General features: G+C 38.8%; 1 protein-coding gene across 1 annotated transcript in view; it reads left to right on the top strand.

Moving 5' to 3' along the window:
- Positions 1-19,485, top strand: part of LOC141904981 (ATP-dependent DNA helicase Q5-like) — a 108,380-nt gene that overhangs the window by 15,404 nt on the left and 73,491 nt on the right. The window contains exons 3-4 of the mRNA XM_074793648.1: positions 13,060-13,277; positions 14,900-15,062. Of these exons, the coding sequence (XP_074649749.1) occupies positions 13,060-13,277; positions 14,900-15,062 (381 nt within the window). The remainder of the gene's footprint in view (positions 1-13,059; positions 13,278-14,899; positions 15,063-19,485) is intronic.

The following is a 19,485-nucleotide window of genomic DNA, read 5'->3' as shown; positions in this document are numbered from 1 at the left end:
CAAGAGAATTTTGTTCGAATGACAATGATTCTTTTCGATCGAACAATATACTTTCAGACTAAATAAATGATTTCGAACGAAAACAGTTGTGTTCGAATAATTTTTTTCAAATTGGTTTGATCAAACAAAGTACTCTTGGTTCGAACGAAATAAATTTTTGTTGCAATAAAAAAAAAAAATTTGAACGAAGGTGTTTGAACGTACAAAGGCGTTTTTACAAGCATCCGATTAATGCGATTGATTTTGTGAACGATTTGCTCCGATTGTGCGATTGAATCAAACGTTCGTAAAAATGACGATGGTTTAGGCTAATCACGTGACCTAAACATGGCGACGATGAGAAAAAGATTGTATCTTTATCAACTACCTGGTGCGGCCATCTTGGAAATCAAGTCACCTAATCGCTCGCCGAGCGAGTTGGTCGATTTCAAAAATCGATCAGAAAATCATGTTCGTAAAACGCTGTTGGTGAAATCAATCGCAAAAATCAGTGCTCTTAAAATGCATTTCTACGATCGATCGCAACCATCAGATGCTCGTAAAAATGCCTCAAAGATCCTTTCATTCGGGGCACCCTAGTAACTAAGTCATCAGGAATTAACAAAATACCAGAGTCATAAATGATGAAAAACTCAAATGAAAAGTGAAAGCTGTCTGCTCAGACAAAATTTATTTTAAAAAAATCTTCATTTTTGCCAATAAAATATCGTTGATAATTGTGATTGATCACTGCAAGTCAGAACAAGTGAATCACTAATACCATTCTAATAAATCTGATCCCTCCTTAACAGGAAACTTAGCTTAACCTAGTAGGCCTATGTATATGCGTAGGCCTAGCATCCGTACAGAATGGGCTGAGGCCTATTGAATAACAAAAACAATTGTGTTCAAATCGCACATACGTGAAAATGACGATGGTTTAGGCTAATCACATGACCTAAACATGGCGACGATGAGAAAAAGATTGTATCTTATTCAACTACCCGGTTCGGCCATCTTGGAAATGGTATCACCAAATTGCTCGCCAATCGAATTGGTCGATTTCAATAATCGATCGGAAAATCGTGTTAGTAAAAACGCCAATCGTGAAATCAATCGGAAAAATTGGTGTTCGTTTCTATGATCGATCGCAAAAATCAGATGCCCGTGAAAACGCCTCAAAGATCCTTTCATTCGTGGCTCCGTAGTAACTAAGTCATCAGGAATTGATAAAATACCAGTTTCATAAATGGTGAAAAACTCAAATGAAATGTCTGGTTTAAAAAGTCGTCTGCTCAGGCGAAATTTTTAAAAGATCTTCATTTTTGCCAATAAAATATCGTTGATAATTGTGATTGATCATTGCAAGTCAGAACCAGTGAATCACTAATACCATTCTAATAAATCTGATTCCTCCTTTACCAGGAACTTAGCTTAACCTAGTATGCCTATGTATATACGTAGGCCTAGCATCCAGACAGTATGGGCTTTTGCCTATTGAATTTCAACCCTCCTAAACATCGCATTCCTATTGCACCTCATTCGACAGGGAGTATTCAATTCATAAAATCAATTTCATTTTCGGATTATAAGACAGAAATCTTTTGTACATCGCAGCAATGTTGCTGGATTTTTCAATCCATGAGTCTGTAAATAAGCAGTACAATTATGATGTGTTTGTTTGAGACAGTAAAGCTCAGTAGGCCTGAAGGTCGCGTACAACTCGATGAATACTTCAAGCGACCTAGAAACGATATATATCCCCCGTGATAAGGAGTAATTGTTAGAATTACTGTTTGAAGACCGCCGCTGACTGTGAAGTCTTGTGGTAATAAATTTGTTGTTTTATACTTGAATTGTTAATCGAAGTGACGAGCAGCCTGCCGAGTGGCGTCCCTGAGTGGTGTCCGATTCCCGTACCTGACGGTAGATACCGGTAACCAGTCTAACTCAACGGGACTCCAATGACAACTAATCGTTCCACATAGGGCCATTTTTTGGTTTTTACCCCCAGGGGATGCCCTAGGGGTTGGTGGCCATATTTTTATATATACACTATCACCTGGATAAATCATTAAATCTTTCGATGTCGTCAGCGATGCGGTTCACCGAGAATTGATGTGAAATTGGTTATCTTAGAACTATGTTGGTGACAATATTCGCCGATGTCAATCGGGTCACTTAACCACTGATTGGTTAGTCGATAAGGCTATTCGAAGCATGTAAGCCAATCACCCACATGTAGGACGTTACTATTTTGCTGAGCTTCCAGGAATTTCAATGTCACTGCACGTGTTTTGAATGATTAGATGCACTGACATACATACTGACTGTGTTAGTAACTAGGCGCTTAGTGCATACATATATGAATATATACATTACGCAGCTACAGCATTAGGCCACAAGTAATTGATACCTTGTTTCTTATCTTCCGCACGGGTAGGTCTGACGATCCCGATTTGCCGCATAGCAAAAACACAAATTTTATGAATAAAAATTTCATCAAAACATGGTTTTTTGGTTATTTTTTCTTGTTTTTTGTTGTCTGTTTCGCAAACATCCCGTTGTTAGATGTTTAATTACCTCGTAAATCAGTTTTGGTAAAGACATGACTGAATATCAGTCATCTCCGCGATTATTTGTTTATGTGGAGCACGTGTGAATAACAATGTTTCATGGAATATTATTGGCTGGTTAATCAATGAGAGTGACGTATCGCGTACTCTGCGCCAATCATAGAACTGCTTGCATGTGTGCGACATCTGTCAGGTAATCATGGGCGGGTCGGTTGAAGTGGTCCAGCTGGCTGTCAAAATTATCGACAGATATGGATCTATTTTTGTTCCTTGGGCAGTAGCAGAGGTGATTTTGATCGACAAATTCACATTAACGTTTAAAGAATTGTATCATAAATTAATAACCACCCACTTATTGCCTCCCGGAGCCATTAAGAAGGCTCTTCCCGTGTCGCTTCCGAACGTCGAAACTACTAGCCTCGACATGAACGTGTACGTCTGTAAAGGCAACTCCGTCGGCGAAGAAGCTGCGGGGATGCCTACTAGATTTGAGTCACTAGAGTAAGAGTACAATACAATGCAATATTGGTAATGTACAGAGTTGCCACTTCTCCGGATTTCTCCGGAATTCCGGATTTAAAAAAGATCCAATTTCATTTCCGGATTTTCGGGAGAAGTCAAATAACCACAAAAGAAAACATCGCGAAAAAAATAAAATCAATTCGGGATTCGACCCTAAACATCAAAACGTAACGGCTCCGTAGAGGGTTCGAAAAAGCCGTATTGTGCTGCCACGTAGTGGCAACAACCCTGCAGTACACGATTAAACCAAGATGACGCGACGATCGAAATCGACTGACGCTTCGTTTGTTTTTGGCTCTGGTTTATGTATGAGGTGTATTTGACGGAACCAATCGCTATTTGAAAAAATGATCTATACACATTGTTGTTATTGACATATCTTGGAAAAGGTGTGTGAGTGTATAACCTTTGAGAAAATGCTTACTGAAAGTTTGAAGCGACAGATTTTCATTGGATTGTAATTGACAGACGGGAAAATTGATACACACTTCCGGTTATGAAAGTGAGGCCTATAACGCGTATTGCGCCAGAACGCATCTCCTGGCGTTCTAATTTCAAAAAATTTTCTGGGGGAGGGCCCCCAGACCTCCCGACTTATTTTCCAGATTTTTAGCTTCACATAAATGGCAACTCTGAATGTATATAGTGCTATACCAATGCAGATTAAGTACTTGTGTAACAATATTGTCAATTCAGGATTTTTGTGTTTTTTTTGTCACTTGTGTTGTGTTTTTTGCATACCCACCTAGGTTTGAAATTATCACAGGATAAGAAACAAGGTATCAATTACTTGTGGCCTTATAAAGTTTCATACATTTACAAGCGTCAAGTTATCATGGCAAACAAATGTTTTACAGCTGAGCAAGTCAGAGATCTCGTTTTTGATTGCGGCAATCATAATGATAATGTAGATGAAAGTGATAATGAAAGTGAAAACACCTTTCAGACCGATTTTGAAAGCGATGAAGCAAGTCAAAGTGACGATGAACCACCACCAGCGCTTCCTTCAGACTCTGGAAGCGAAACCGACCGAGCCATACCTGCTCCAGCTGTCACTGCTACAGCTAGGGGTTGGAGTCGATTTCGAGGCCATGGAGGTCATCAACAAGCCCCTCAGCCCACTCGTCACTGGGTAGATGTGCACCATCGGGACCCTGGACCCCAAAAACTCCAATTTACGCTGCCAAATCCACCAGGACCAATGAATATTCAGGGTTTAGTTAATGATGATAGTCGGCCGATTGATCTCTTCCACCTGCTGTTCATTCAAGAAATGGAGGTATCGTTTTAGAAATCAATAGGTATGCAGATGAGAAAATAAGATCTACTCAACTGAAACAACATTCCCGCCTGAAGCATTGGAAGCCCACTGATGAAGAAGAATTTGAATGATTTTTGGGCGTGGTACTCAAGATTGGGATTATTCGTCTCCCGTCTGTTCAACAGTACTGGGGAACAAGATGGTCAGAAAATATTCCATTCTTCTGGGATGCTTTAAGCTGTAACCGTTTTCATGGGCTTGCAAGCCCATATTGCTATCACACAGATTGATAACTTGCTTGGAGAGTCGATAACTTTCGTTAGAAACTTTCTTGGGCTCTGATATTTACACACATTTAATGCAGTGATAAAATCTAGGTTCCTTTCGTATAATTGGCTATATCGGTTGTCGTTTTCATTGTTTTATGATTTTGTTTAATCGTTTTTGTTATTTCAGCAGCGCATTCCAACCTTGGTTGAGCGTGCGTGATCAGTCTTGAAATTGGTATTCATGCGCGGCATAGTACTGCCGACAATTCAATTCATTCTTTATTGACAAATAAAATTTCACAATAAAACATTTACTTTCACGTTTTTAAAAATTCTTTTTATTTCCTTTTACTTTCATTGGGTGCTTGCGTTAGCGACCATTTGAAAAATCTCTGTATGGACATTCATATTTTTCAGTTAAAATATCTAAAACTTAAAAACCGCTTTGCTGTAAAATAAATTCTGAATTGAATTGAAGACTGGTTCCCTGTCTCCAAAGAGCCAGGGGGGGTAGTCTATGGTGGCAATAAACTTTATCGGATGATCGTAGTGGGTTGTCATTTGAAGGAAAGGCAACTTATTCTTGCTTAATGTCTTAATTATTTTAAAAAGAAAAATCGTGGCTCCTATCTATTTTCGTGTTCGCTTCTCTTCACCTGAAGTCACTCGAGTTAGTCACGTAAATGTTTCTATGCAAAATCATTTCAACACAATCCGATAAGTAATCTAGCAATTATCAACATGATAGATTCCGTTAAGACACTACAATATTCAAATAACAACTATCCAAAAGCTTGCACTAACATGGTCCACGTCCACAATAAAACCATTCCGATTCCCAGTCCCCATGTGTGTAACATTTCATGTAGTGATGAAAGACAACACCGATCTCTTAGCTCGTTCTTTAAAAAGTAATCAGTTCAAAGTTCGATTAATTCTACAACAGAAGTACAAAACCACCAAGCAAGCTTTCAGTACAATCATGTCAGCAAGCCCATTTTTAGAATTTCTTTCCTGTTTGATATTATATGATACCATGTTACACGCTTGTCATTCTGATCCTCGAGACAAGTCTGCTCATGGATGAGCTCACAAGATAACACCGCTACAGGAGCAACTGACCGAAACTCTTCTAGTCTGCATTCGAACAGAAATCAATGGATGAATCCATTATTGGGTTCAAAGGAAGGATATCGTTCAAAAATGTACTGTCAGGCAAAACCTACCAAGTGGGGACTAATTGCAAAAACCGCTGCTTGTCCACACTGGATACTTAGGATAGGATTGGATTGTAAATTTCTATAGCGCCTTGTAAATAGCAGGGCTATTATCCAAGGCGCTCTCCAGACGAAGATGGTGACTTGAACAGAAATGTCTTGAGCTGTGCTTTGAATGCTGGCAGAGAGTCAATATCACGGAGAGGTTGCGGAAGGGAGTTCCACACTGTAGGTGCAAATGTCTCAAATGCGCGTCCGCCGAATGACTTAAGACGACATGATCTGACTATCAAAAGGTTCTGCGACCCGGAACGAAGTGTTCGGACTGGTCTGTAAACTGGCTGGAGAGGTAAGAGGGTGCCAAGTTATGGAGGCACTTAAAAACCAGCAAAGCAACTTTAAATAAGATCCGTTTGCGTATTGGTAGCCAATGAAGTGAACGGAGAATCGGAGAGATGCGATCACGTGACTTAGTGAGTGTAATAATCCTAGCAGCTCTATTTTGCACAAGTTGGAGTCTATGAAGAAGATAATCACTGATATACAAGCAGCTATTGCAATAGTCTAATCGCTACAGAACTAAAGACTGCGTTAACATTTTTGCTGAGTTCTGCGTGAGGAAGCGACGAGCAGAACCAATAATCCTAAGATGAAACGAGGCGGAACGAGCCACACTTTTGACTTGGCTGTCCATGGAGAGGAAAGAATCAAACATAACACCTAAGTTTCTCACCGGTACTTTCTGCACTGGGATAAAGGCGCCGCCGACATTCAGAGGTGGTATGTGAATTAACAAACTCTGCTTAGTTCCAACGAGAAGGGCCTCGAACTTATCCGGATTACACATGCGTTTATTTTCAAAGAGCCATGAATGAACCCTGTTCAAGGTGTCCTGGAGTTCTTTAAGCTGCTGGGATAGATCCGCATCAAATTTGCAAGACAAGGCAACATACGTTTGTTTGTCATCTGCAAAGCCATGTCGCTTTACAATATCCCTAGTAAACAGATGCATAAGCGGCAATACATAGACTAGGAACAGAAGGGGGCCAAGGACCGAGCCCTGGGGTACACCACAGTCTAGCACCTTTGGGTTTGATCGACAACCATCAATAACCACCGCTTGTGTGCGCTCACTCAAATAGGATCGAAACCAACTAAGTGCACTACCGGATATTCCAAGAAGACTCTCCATGCGAGTGAGGAGAATGTCATGATCCACAGTGTCGAAAGCAACACTTAAGTCGAGGAGCACAAGTAGAGTCCACCATACACCTGAGATCATTCTGAACCCTGAGTATTGCAGTTTCGGTGCTATGGTTACGCTTATAGGCTGACTGTAGGGGGTCGTGCAAGTTGTTCACCTCCATGTATCTAGATAAGCTAGCAGCCACCACTCGCTCAATAACTTTAGACAGAGACGTAAGATTGCTTACTGGACGATAGTTTTTAAAGACATCAGCATCCAATGTTGGCTTTTTGAGAATGGGTGTAATCAGATCCGGTTTTAATGACTTTGGAACAGAGCCATCAGACAGTGAGCGGTTGATTATAGAGGTAAACACTGTTACAATTGAAGGTATGACATCCGGATATTTAATTAGCCACGTAGACAGTATGTCCAAACCACATGACTTTGATGGTGAAGAAACTATGATTTTGCGTACTTCACTTTCGGAAGCTTCATCAAGTGTATTAAGGTGGCAGGATGATAGTGGATCATCTCTAGCTGGGCGCATTTGATCAAAACGATTCTGAATGTCTTTGACTTTGCCAATTAAGAAGTCGGAAAATTCATCAGTTAGTTTGGCCTTATCGGCAGTATGCGTTGGCAGTCTACAAGTACGGTCCTTTACAAGAATTTCATTGAACACGCGTTGCATGGCTTTTGTGTCTGAACCAGCATCAGTTATTCTATTGTTCAGGTAGTCACGCTTAGCCTTGGCAATAAGTATGTTGTAGTGGTTGCGCACGCTATGAAACATTTGAAAATGTACCGTAAGTTGAGTATCCTTCCACCTCCGTTCGGCTGCCCTTTTAGTGGAACGAGCATGACGCAGTTCATCGTTGAACCATGGATAAGAAGGCTCAACATTGATGACCATCTTCTTGAGCGGGGCATGGGTGTCAAGTATGTTTTCAAGGGCTGTGTGATAATAGTGGCACACTTCAGACAACCCTATGCCTTCAGCAGGTGGTGCTAATGAAGCAATGTCCATACCTAGAGATAAGGATACTACTTGCTCAATGCTATCCTCTACTGCGGACATGATAAGAACTTACCGTATTTCCCGGTGTATAAGTCGTGTTTTTGAGACCTAAAATCATGTCCAAAAAACGTAGGTCGACATATGCATCGAATACACTTTCAATATCATTTAAACTGCCGATGTTTAAGAGTTCAAGGTAGCCATGATGAAATGGAATATTGATTTATGTTAGGCTGCACTCGCATACCAATTAGAATTTAGAATGAAATAGTAAAATAGTTTCTTATAGTTTGGAAATGGTTCAAAATAAACTGATATTAAAAATCAAATGAGAAAGAAAAGCGGCCGCGTTTATAATTGTAAAGCACTTTATATAGCTGCGCTGCTGTGGCAGCGTGCCAATAATTAATACACAGCAGTCTAATACTAGACTACAGGCGCGCGGCATTCAATGTATATATAATACATTCAACACATGGATACAATCAATACGCACTCATCCGGTAATTTACTATCAGAAACAACAGATCCCAATGATTACAAACAGTGGTAAAGACTCTCAACTTCTATGAGAATGACCGTAGCAATGTTTTCAAAAAGTGACATATGTAAAGACATGAAGACGGGACTCAGCTTATACACCGACTATAGCCTAAGTACAACTTGCAATATGTAATCGAAGTTTTGAAACCATTTGTAGGGCGGGGACAACACGTTTACTGTGATGGATTATATAGCTCAATTCCTCTCACTGGAAACCTTTATGACAAGAGATTTCATTACACCGGAACGAAAATTCTAAATCAAGCTGAAATCAAATATCCAACGGTAGTGCCTGTCGGTGATGTCGTTTCTTATCGGAGTGACGATACGTTGCTACTGAATTAGAGAGATAAGCATGCTGTCCCCATGATTTCGTCATATGGAAAGGGACCTGAGATTGAAGAGATATATGTTCGACGCAATCCAACCAAAAAAGTAAAAAGGCCTAGTGTCGTTGTGGATTACAATAATCATATGTCGGGTGTTGACAAACACGATCAGCTCAACAATTATTATGAATCCATGTGTAAGCCCGTTAAGTAGTGGTGAAAGGTCTTCTTTTGGCTCTTAAAAAGTTGCGACACGAATTTGTGCTTTCTTTACAAACTGCACAGAGGATTACATGAATACACTCTGATGCAATTTTGCAGGGAATTAGTTTAGAATCTAGTGCGAATGGGCGACCGTGAACCCCCAATGAAGTGTGGACGTCCGAGTTATGGTCGGCCTGAACAATGATTAGATGGGTCTTTCCACCAGCAAGAGCAAACTGCTGACAGAAAAACACATGACTGCAAAATGTCCTCTGATCGAGCAGCACGGCGACTTGAAACTTCGTACTACTGCAGTACGTGTCCCGATAATCCACCGTTACATCCCAGAAATGCTTCAATTTGTATCACAAATACATTTCAATAATGTAATTTTTATTTGTAGCAGTTTGATTAATAAAATTTATCAGAATTATATTTTTTTTTCATTTTCATCAATTTTCAATTTGCAGCGCCCCGGTGTCTAAAAACCAAATGTACTCAAGAGGGATGTCACTGTTCTCTGAGATAATCAATCACATCATGAGCTGAAAAGGAATTCAATAGTAGGCAGAACAAACTGAGGAAATGGATGGCAGTTATTGATCAGATCTTTTTTAATATATATACAATGTTTTAAGAAGTTTTACATAGTGAATATATACTGCAAAATTTTTCTGCTTTGAGGGGTGTACTTGACCCCCCAAGACCCCAAATTGTAATTTTGAAAATAATCTGGTAGCTGAGGTCATAAGCTCCAAGAAAATTATAACTTTTATTAATTATGCTATTTTAATTAGACCGACTGCAATAATAAGGCTTTGAAAAAAATACCACAAAATTGTCTAAAACAGTGAAACTAATTCATCACAGCTGAATACCATTAATCAATAACATATTCAACACGGAAAAAGTTAAAATGTCATCAGAAAATGTATCCATTGTGACTTGCTTTCTAGAGAGACAAGGCCCTAGGAACAAAATATTTTTTTTCTTAATATGGTTGCATGGTGAATGATCAAGGCTATAATATATAGGCCTATGATATATCTTATTTAGTCACATGATTGAAGAAAGGGCACTTAATATTAAACTGTATTAGCAAAAACCCCATGAACCACGTTCCCTTGGAATTGACTGCTGCACATTCGTCGGGGGACACTCTTCCAGGTGATTAAACGAAATTATTGGTAAAATCGCCTAGTGTTTCAGGGTCAAGCTGTTTTGAGAGGCAGTTTCATTTCAAGAAACAGGGCACCTTTTTCACAGTTAAAGCAGGCACATTCCCTATTGCCTAAAGGACAGATCTTAGATATTGCTTTTCATTTTCCAAAAACACAAACATAAAATTGACCAAAATCTTTTCATACCGACTTTAAAGGGTACAATTTTGGGTGGTTAAGCACACAGTTTTCTGCCAGCAAATGGCTTTATACAACACGTATCTGGTCCTACCCATAAGAAAGGTTATACAATTGACCTTGTTTTATCTCGTTCAATAGATATGTCATCAAAGATGTTCAAGTGTTTAAGTCAATGATATCAGATCATCATTCTATATTTGTGGATTCCCGATTTAGATATTTTGCGAAACAAGCCAGAACTTATGAGACTCCTACTTCAAGAAACCATTGCAGTGTTAATCCAGCTGATTTTTGTTCAACGCTCGTGGAGTCAGTCAATGCAGTGCACTGCCGAAGTGTTAACAATTTGGTTAATTCTTATAATGATTATGCATCGGCGTTACAGGACAAGGAAGATCAAAGCTTAATAAGAATGCAAAGAAATTACCAGCTGGGAACTCTGCTGAAATTAGTGAAATGTTTAGTGATTTCTTTAATGATAAAGTAATGACAATTCGAAATGATTTGGATTCAAATATAGTTAAACCAATTTTCCACATGGAACCATATGACCCACCTAAGCTGTTTGATTGCTAATAAGACCTGTCAGCTGCTTTTGACACTATAGATCATTCTGTGTTATTAAATCGCCTTCGGGCAGATTTTGGTTTTAATGACAATATTTTGAAACTTTTATCATCCTATCTTACTGGCAGAACACAAACTGTTACAAAATGGTTCCAAATCGTCTAGCTAGCCATTACTTTGTGGTGTGCCCCAAGTTCAGTCCTGGGGCCTATACTTTTTAAATTGTATAACCAATTGGTAAAATTATAAGGTCGTTTAATCATCCTTACCATATCTTTGCTGATGACGACCAATTGTACAAAGTTGCTAATCCCAACAACATTGCGAGCAAGTGTATGAAGCTCTGTCTGTACCCAGTAATTCAACCAGAGTCCTCTCTAACTGGATGCATGTGAACAAATTCCAGGCTAATGGTGATAAAACCGACTTTGCTCTAGTGGCGTTCCCTCAGGCACTCAAGAAATTACCGAGTGATATCGTTTTGAAAATTGATGATGAGATTATTCTGCCTAGTAAAGTAATTAATAATCTAGGGGTATTGTTTGACCAGAACGTGTCAATGTCAGATCATATTGTGCCGCAAAGCAAATCATCTTCTTTATTGTATTAGTAAAATTCGCCACCTTCTGGATCACCAATCATGTAAAAATGCTGTTAACTCTCTAGTTGTTTCCAGGTTAGATTACGCAAACTCACTGTTGGCTGGTACTGCATCTCATATTGCTCATACCAGTATCTGAATAATGCAGCTCGTTTAATCGTTAGGGCTAGAAAATATGACCATATTACTCCTATTTTACGCGATTTGCATGGCTGCCCATCTCAGAAAGAGTTAATTTTAAAGTGTTATTACTTGTATATAAATGTCTTAATGGTATTGCTCCAGTGTATTCCAGTGATAACTCGTAGCATTCTTTTAACTTTGTATGTTCCTAGTCGACCACTTAGATCTAACAATGATCCATCGATTTTAGTCAAACATAATAACAGCTGTGTTACTGGATGTAATGCTTTTACTTTCATGGCACCAAATTTATGGAATGTTTTACCACAGGAAATTTGTGAAAGTCCAACTGTGTCATGTTTCAAATCACGATTAAAAACTTTTTATTTTAGAAAACTGTGCAATTAGTGTTTTAATCTGCTTCTGTCTTATCTTTTGATGATGTGAAGTGCAATGATTATACTTTATAGAAATGCGCTTTATAAGTAAATAAATTATTATTATTATTATTATTTGTCGGCACTTGAAGATCACCTCGGCGATTCAGTCGGCTGACCAGTTTATCCAAAGATTCTCCGGGATTCGAACTGTGTGATGATGCTAATTGCCGCATTTGTCATTATAAATTTGTTCCCATGGCTAAGGGGATTTCATGTGCAAAAAAGTTGGTCCGGTTGCAGCGATTGGTCTGGTGCCTTGCATGACACTGAGTCTCCCTGTTGGAAAACCGGTAACTATTCATAGTGAAAGTGAAGAAATTCTATAGTTTGGGAATGTTCCGCGATTCAGTGTTTCTGTCATATGACAACGCCGTAAATAGTGAAATTACCCTTGGTACCTATGCATACGTCATGTATATCAGTACCACTTGGAAATTTTTAACAGCCATCAATTGAAAGTTATAGATCCTGGCATTTTCTATGATTATGGTATTAGGTGCATAAGTAGAATTTATAGATTGTCAAGCACTTTGTTAAACTAAGTGGGTACAGTGGAATATTCAAGACAATTGAATGACCATGGATTATATTAATATGGCATATGATGAACACCTATACTGATAACATTCAGTCTACTTGCAAACTATGGAGTGTTCACTGTTAAATATAGAGAGGTGTTCACTAAATGGAGGTTCTGTTTACTTGAAAATGAGTAGGAAAAATTTGGTTCCTGCCTGAAGTGTTCACTAAAGGAGGTGTTTACTAAGAGAGGTTTTACTGTATGTTGTTTACATAATTGTTGTGTTTGGAAGACGGCTTTTTTGTGATGTAACATGTATTTTTAACCTTATATAAAAAAGGATGATTATGGTTGTGGTATTGTCTACTGTCGGAAGCGTGAAGCATGCTCAGAACTTGCAAGTCGATTGTCTCGTAAAGGAATTCCAGCAAAAGCATATCATGCTGGTTTGAGTGACTCAATTCGAACTGATGTTCAACGGGACTGGATGGATGGAAAAATTCCAGTGATTGTTGCTACTATAAGTTTTGGTATGGGAATTGATAAAGCTAATGTAAGGTAAGATGATGAAAGATTGCATTTTATGTTCATTTGTTGACAAATTTAGATGCTGTATTTGCTGGCGTATGAGTTGAGGTAAGTTTTCAATTGAAAAATTTGTGCATCGTCTATACTCTGCATTCCCAATCAACCCTTTTCTTCATGCGCTTAAAAACAACATTTCGAAAATTTGGATCTACACTGTATTTCTCTCATTTCCAAACTATGATAAAATATTCTTTGCGATTCCTTATTCATAATTTGCACATGAGTGAAGTCCAATGTATGGTTAGCTTATTGAAATCTAAAGGCTGGCTTATTTGTCTACAAGTCTCCCGATTTCTGCCGACACAACTGGGTTTATTGCCTACGAGACGCCGACAATTGTTGCTGGTATCTTTTCGTCATTAACCAGCTTGTAACAGCAACCCGACACCTACAGACTCATCGGCAAAAAATATGTCAAAAGATAAATATTGACCACACTGCCGAATATAGGCCTACATAGTACTAATTTTGACCGCTAGTTTGCATCATTAGTATCATGTCACAGACTTTCAAATTCAAGTAGTATCTCACGCAAACCAAACCTTCAGCACGGCAGATGATGGACTGAATATCTAGAAACGAAATTGGTAAAATGATGGTGTCTATATGATGTCGCTAGCAGATTGTATTAAAAAAAGAATAGAAAAATTAAGATCTTAAAGAAATAGCTTTTCAAATGGAAATTTATTTTCAAATAATTCAAGGTAATTTGAACTTATTCCCCAAATGCTTATCATATGACTATCTGAGCCGTTGCAGTTTCCAGTAATCGTATTTGACATTAGCAGGGGAGAAACTGGGCAGATCTCGTAAACTGCTAGACAGCCTCAGTTGCTGTGAATCGGAATGGAAATAAGCTGGGCTGCGATCCCGGCTGCTCTCACTTGTGTCGGTAGGCGTCGCATCTGTTGACATAAGCCAATCTTAAATTTTATTAATTTCTAAGTGTACCTGGCATAATGCGGGATGAAAATCTTCCGCTAAGGGGTCCATTTTTATCAATCTTGAGATTGATGTAAATTTGTTGAGAAAATGATGGGGGGGTAGGGTCTTGGGGAAAAGATAAGAGTTTAGATCGTAGCACGCTTAATGTACTGACCATATAAGCGTCTTATAAAACCGAAGCTACGATCTCTGAAATCTTTTTTACATAATTTGCGAAACATCGATCGGCCAATTGTCTAGACCCACTGTCTATGCACATTCAACAAATCATTAATATATACACATGTATTGCTTATATTAAGAGTCTGCGGTCGCGCGCTTCAGATCATTCAACAAAGCATAGCCTATGTACTTAATGAAATTAGTTATTGCATTAATTTAGGCACTCTGTGTTTGTCTTGAGTGATAGAAAATGGGCTTCATATGTGCCAAAATTCTCTTGAGGAGGGACTTTGCACCACCCGTACTCACAACTGTTAGCCTGATAATTTTACTTCTAATATTTCCATGTTGTTCAAACACCTATGTTTTCATCCCCAGTATAAGTCGACCTTTTTTTTCTGAATATGGTTTTTTCTCAACTCATATGCTGGCAAATATGGCAAATAGTTTGACGATATGGAATTGTTTTTGATACTGATTTGTAGGTTTGTGGCTCATTGGAATATGCCTCAAGCAATGGCAGGGTATTATCAGGAATCGGGTCGTGCGGGACGAGACGGTCAACGAGCATATTGTCGACTATATTTCTCGAGAGAAGATCGTGACACTGTAGCATTCTTATTGAAAAAGGAAGCAACAAAACCTAATGTAAGAGCTATATGTTACATTTTATAATTCTGTAATTAGGGTTTTCTGACTTTCGATGAAAACCCTCTTGTAATTCTGCTGATTATTATTATTATTATTTATTTTCCGCCTCTTTTCGTCAAATAAAATCCATCTTCATTCAGATTCGGCAACTGACAGGTTCTAAAAGAAACGTATAAATTGATAGCGTAATAACGGTCTCTCTGAACCAGCGGATTGTCTAATTGCACTGTCTATCCTATTTGAAACTTAAAATTAGTTACTAGGTAACTGTAAATAAAGAATTAAATTGAACCTGAATACACATGTACCGATAATTCGTCCAAAAGAGGAATGCTCCGAGAATATCAGGTCCGAGTCCAAGACTTCACGAGTCTGGCGTTCACGAGTCCGACAGGTTTACGAGCATTTGTTTGTTGTTACCTCTTTTATATTGTTGTATTCTTGTTATACCGGTTATTTTATTTAGGAATATTGCTGATCTGTTCATGTAACCAAAGGCGTCAATAAATAATTTTTGAACGGATAACTTACCGACGAAGAGAGCACTGATGAAAAACCCATCATCATCACTGGTATGCGCGTCTACTTGATACATGCAAACAGATTCCTTCATCTTCCATCAGGAGGTTAATTTGCGGATTAACAAACCTTGGCAAAGTGGTTAAGGCGCTGGCACTTGCTGCACTTCTTCCCATATGCGGGACAGACTCGCTTCTTCTTCTTGCAAGGTTTCAGCGCCCTTGCACTATCATCACGGCGGTTATTTTTGGACTGTTGAAAGCAACCTTTCTGCCATCAAAGTTTACAACAGGGTCTTTTCCAGTCATCATTTTAATCTGTGCTGTGCTTGCTTTGTACTACAAACATCAAGTGCTTTCTACCATGTGAAGTCTGAATCACGGAGTAATCGTTCCTTAATGCGCTTATCAGATACTCCAAAAATCAACTTGTCTCTCAGCATTTTATCTGAAGTACTTGCTTCGGAAGCACGACAAACATCAAGTGCTTTCTGCAATGTGAAGTCTGAATCATGGAGTAATCGTTCCTTAACGTGCTTATCAGCTACTCCAAAAACCAACTTGTCTCTCAGCATTTTATCTGATGATGCTCCAAACTCACAGGTGGATGCGTGTGTGCGCATATCAGTGACCCATTGATCTAAGCTTTCGCCATCAATCTGATCGCAAGACCAGAATTTGAACCTCTCGAAAATTTCATTTTTCAAAGGATGGGTGAACTCATCAAACTTTTTAATGATTACCTGGTAATATTCTTTGTACTCATCCGCCGCAAGCGTGAATGATTGATAGATCTCCTGAGCTTCATGCCCTGCTGCATGTAGTAAAAGGGCGCACTGCGTCTTGGCAATCTTTTTGGACTGCTCTGCAGCCTCGTGATGAATCTTAAATTGTGCGGACCACAAGCTCATTAAAAATAGAAAAAAATCGCAAGCTCGAATTTATTTTTATTTTTAGCATTGGATGACGTCATGCCAATGCTAGTAAAATGGATTGAAAATAGTAGTACGAAAAAATAGCGCCAACTCTTCTCATTTTCATAGTAACTTCAAATTGTCACTCCGTTCACGTAAAACATTAGAAACAGCTGAAAATTACTAAAAAAAATGTTTCGATTATTCCCCACAACATAGCGTCGCCAGATTTCTGATTTAATGGTCCAAAAAGTTATTCGATCGCATTTTTCTCGTTCATTATCTGGTTGATGAGAGCGGGTTAAACAATCGCGTAACGATATGTCCGCATTGACATTGGCAGTAAAGAATGGGGAACAGCCTCTTCTGAATAGAAAAACATAAAATTATGTACCTCCGGTTTATAAATATCACAGTGTTTGGATATCACTGTTATTCCAACTATCAGTATCCGTGGGATTATTTGGGATTAATTCTCAGCATCAGAATACGTACTTCTAGAGCAGTGGAACGGCAGCCTACTCGTGACTGAAACCCATATGTGATCGTGCGGGAACACCTTTACTAAAGTTAAAACCATTTCATGATGACACGAAACATCAAACGGTAAACGGTAGGCTACCACCATGATACGATATCACCAATAAAGATTTTATTCAATTTTACCAGAGTTGTTTATTGGAGGAAAATATCATTGTTAAGTACGCCGAGAACAACCATGTTGTATCATCAATCAGTTGACCGACATTGTAAAATTCGATTCAGCTTTATTCTAATATAAGTTTTCACTTTAGGACGCCCTACCCGCCTGCTGCGCACTCATAAGGCGGTACCACCCTCTTAAGCACTCGGCAGAGATTCGCTTTGTAATGCGCGCAGGGAAAAACTACCTTTATTATCTTTTCCATGCGTTAAACAACAGTGATTGAATTTACGCGTTGTTTGTCGTAAATTGCAATATTGCGATGGTTATTTGCCGCTGCTGTAGTTTTTTGGAATTGAATCGAGCGGCCTCGGTAGCTCAGTGGGATAAGGCGTGATGCTGTTGAATCCACTATTAATGCTGAGTGACAAGTGGGTTCGAGTCCTGCTGGCTGCAAACAGTGTGGGGGCAACACTTCAAAGGCCCTACCGTCGTGAGGTTAAATGAACAATCCAATAGGAATAGTCTTGGGAAACCAAGATCCAAACGACGTACATGAAGCCAAACAAACAAAAAGACAAACAAACAATCATCAGCCGGCCTCAGTGACACCAACGCCGGCATCGCTCTCTGCGACGTTTTGCATGCGTACATGCATCAGAGCTTGGAGCTCTAAGATCAGAGGGTCTTGCAATTGCATTCAGAAAAATCGTTCTGTTTTTGCTTTCATTATTCAGTGGGGCCTAACAGTTCATGCGTAAAAATGGGTTTTTGTATCCAAATATTGATTGATATAAATATCTTGGCTGGGACATGATGGAAAACATCAGAATAAACTAGTTTTGTCTTTTTAACAGAATCGCATTAATGAGGTTTAACAGTCCAAATAGCCTAGGCTAAATCGTTCGGCAGAAAATAAATTCATTTTCAGGAATAAAATGGTACTAGACAAATAGAACTTTAAGTCTGTGGTCCTCCCAATCAACATCGTCATAGAAGATTTGCCGGCAGATGTAAAATATTATAACCACTTAATACCGCAGTATAATCTTCCAATGCTTCAAGGCCCATGGGCCTCTTGTTTACTCACTCAACCTTTCAACCTGTAATCTAAAACAACTATTATCTAATTACTCAAATAATTCCATATATATGAATATCATATAAATGAAAATCTTAGCGAACAAAAGTGTGAGTAAAGTGTTAGCAAAATAATTTAGATTTATGTCAAATATTATCGCATTTAGTGCCTGTTTTACTTACCGTCGCATATTGCATTGCAACACTGATTTGTATCTACTACGATGTGTATGTATTTTATCGATCAGTTGTATAGACACGCGCGCGCGGCAACAGTAGTAATGTATATAGGCCTACTACTGTTGCCACGCGTGCCTAACGCCTTCGATGATTTTTAGTGAGCATTTATCAGCGCATATTTACTGCAATAATTCAGGGCTCGACCCGTAATGCATGAGATGCTGATTGTCATCTAATGAGGATATAGCCATTACCTTCCAAAATATAATAGTCGTTCATGGGTTCAAGATCACTCTTAAGTGCTCGGAAAACGCTTTTAATTTCAAAAATTTTCTTTGAGGATGGCACCAAACCCCCCAAATTGATTTGCGCCTACGGCACTCGCAAGTGCTAACGGCTGCGCCATCATCTGGTTTGGGTTTGTAACTCGAAAAAGTACTGCAGAGGTTGAAGGTCGGCGTTCTAATCTCTGAATGTATCCGTCATTACCACTATGCATTCAAGCAACTACTCCGATGGACATGGATCTTTTCCAGCTATTTCTGACACCATGTAACAAACAAAAGACTATTCTTCAGTCAACCATTATGTTTATTGTCTAGATTTATTCGGCCAGATGGCAGCATGGTACAGAGTATACATTATGCCAGTCTATTCTCTAAACTAATTTTCTGCCCAGGCAATATATTGTGTATTGAGTAGAGTATTAACTCTTTACATGCCACAGGCGACTAGTCGGCAATATATTGTGTATTGAGTAGAGTATTAACTCTTTACATGCCACAGGCGACTAGTCGACATACTTGTGTACTGCTGGTGGCAACTAGTCAATAGACCAACCTATCTCACATTTAAAGTTAGTTTTTATGACACAAGCGACTTGCAACGCATTGAACAATAGTTCTTAACGCACGGTTACTGCCGAGAATCCAAACCTGAAAGTAATTTCACATTATCTTTTTTTTTAAAAAGAATTTTGACTTCAAAAACGTACTGTATCTCATTTGATATTTTGATGAATATTCAAACATTAAGACTAATAAGAAGCATAATAAAGGTTTTAACAATGGATATAGTAATCAATG

This window comes from Tubulanus polymorphus, chromosome 5 (genome assembly GCF_964204645.1).
Source record: "Tubulanus polymorphus chromosome 5, tnTubPoly1.2, whole genome shotgun sequence".
NCBI classification, from domain to species: Eukaryota; Metazoa; Nemertea; class Palaeonemertea; order Tubulaniformes; family Tubulanidae; genus Tubulanus; species Tubulanus polymorphus.
This window is presented reverse-complemented; position numbering and strand designations above follow the sequence as displayed.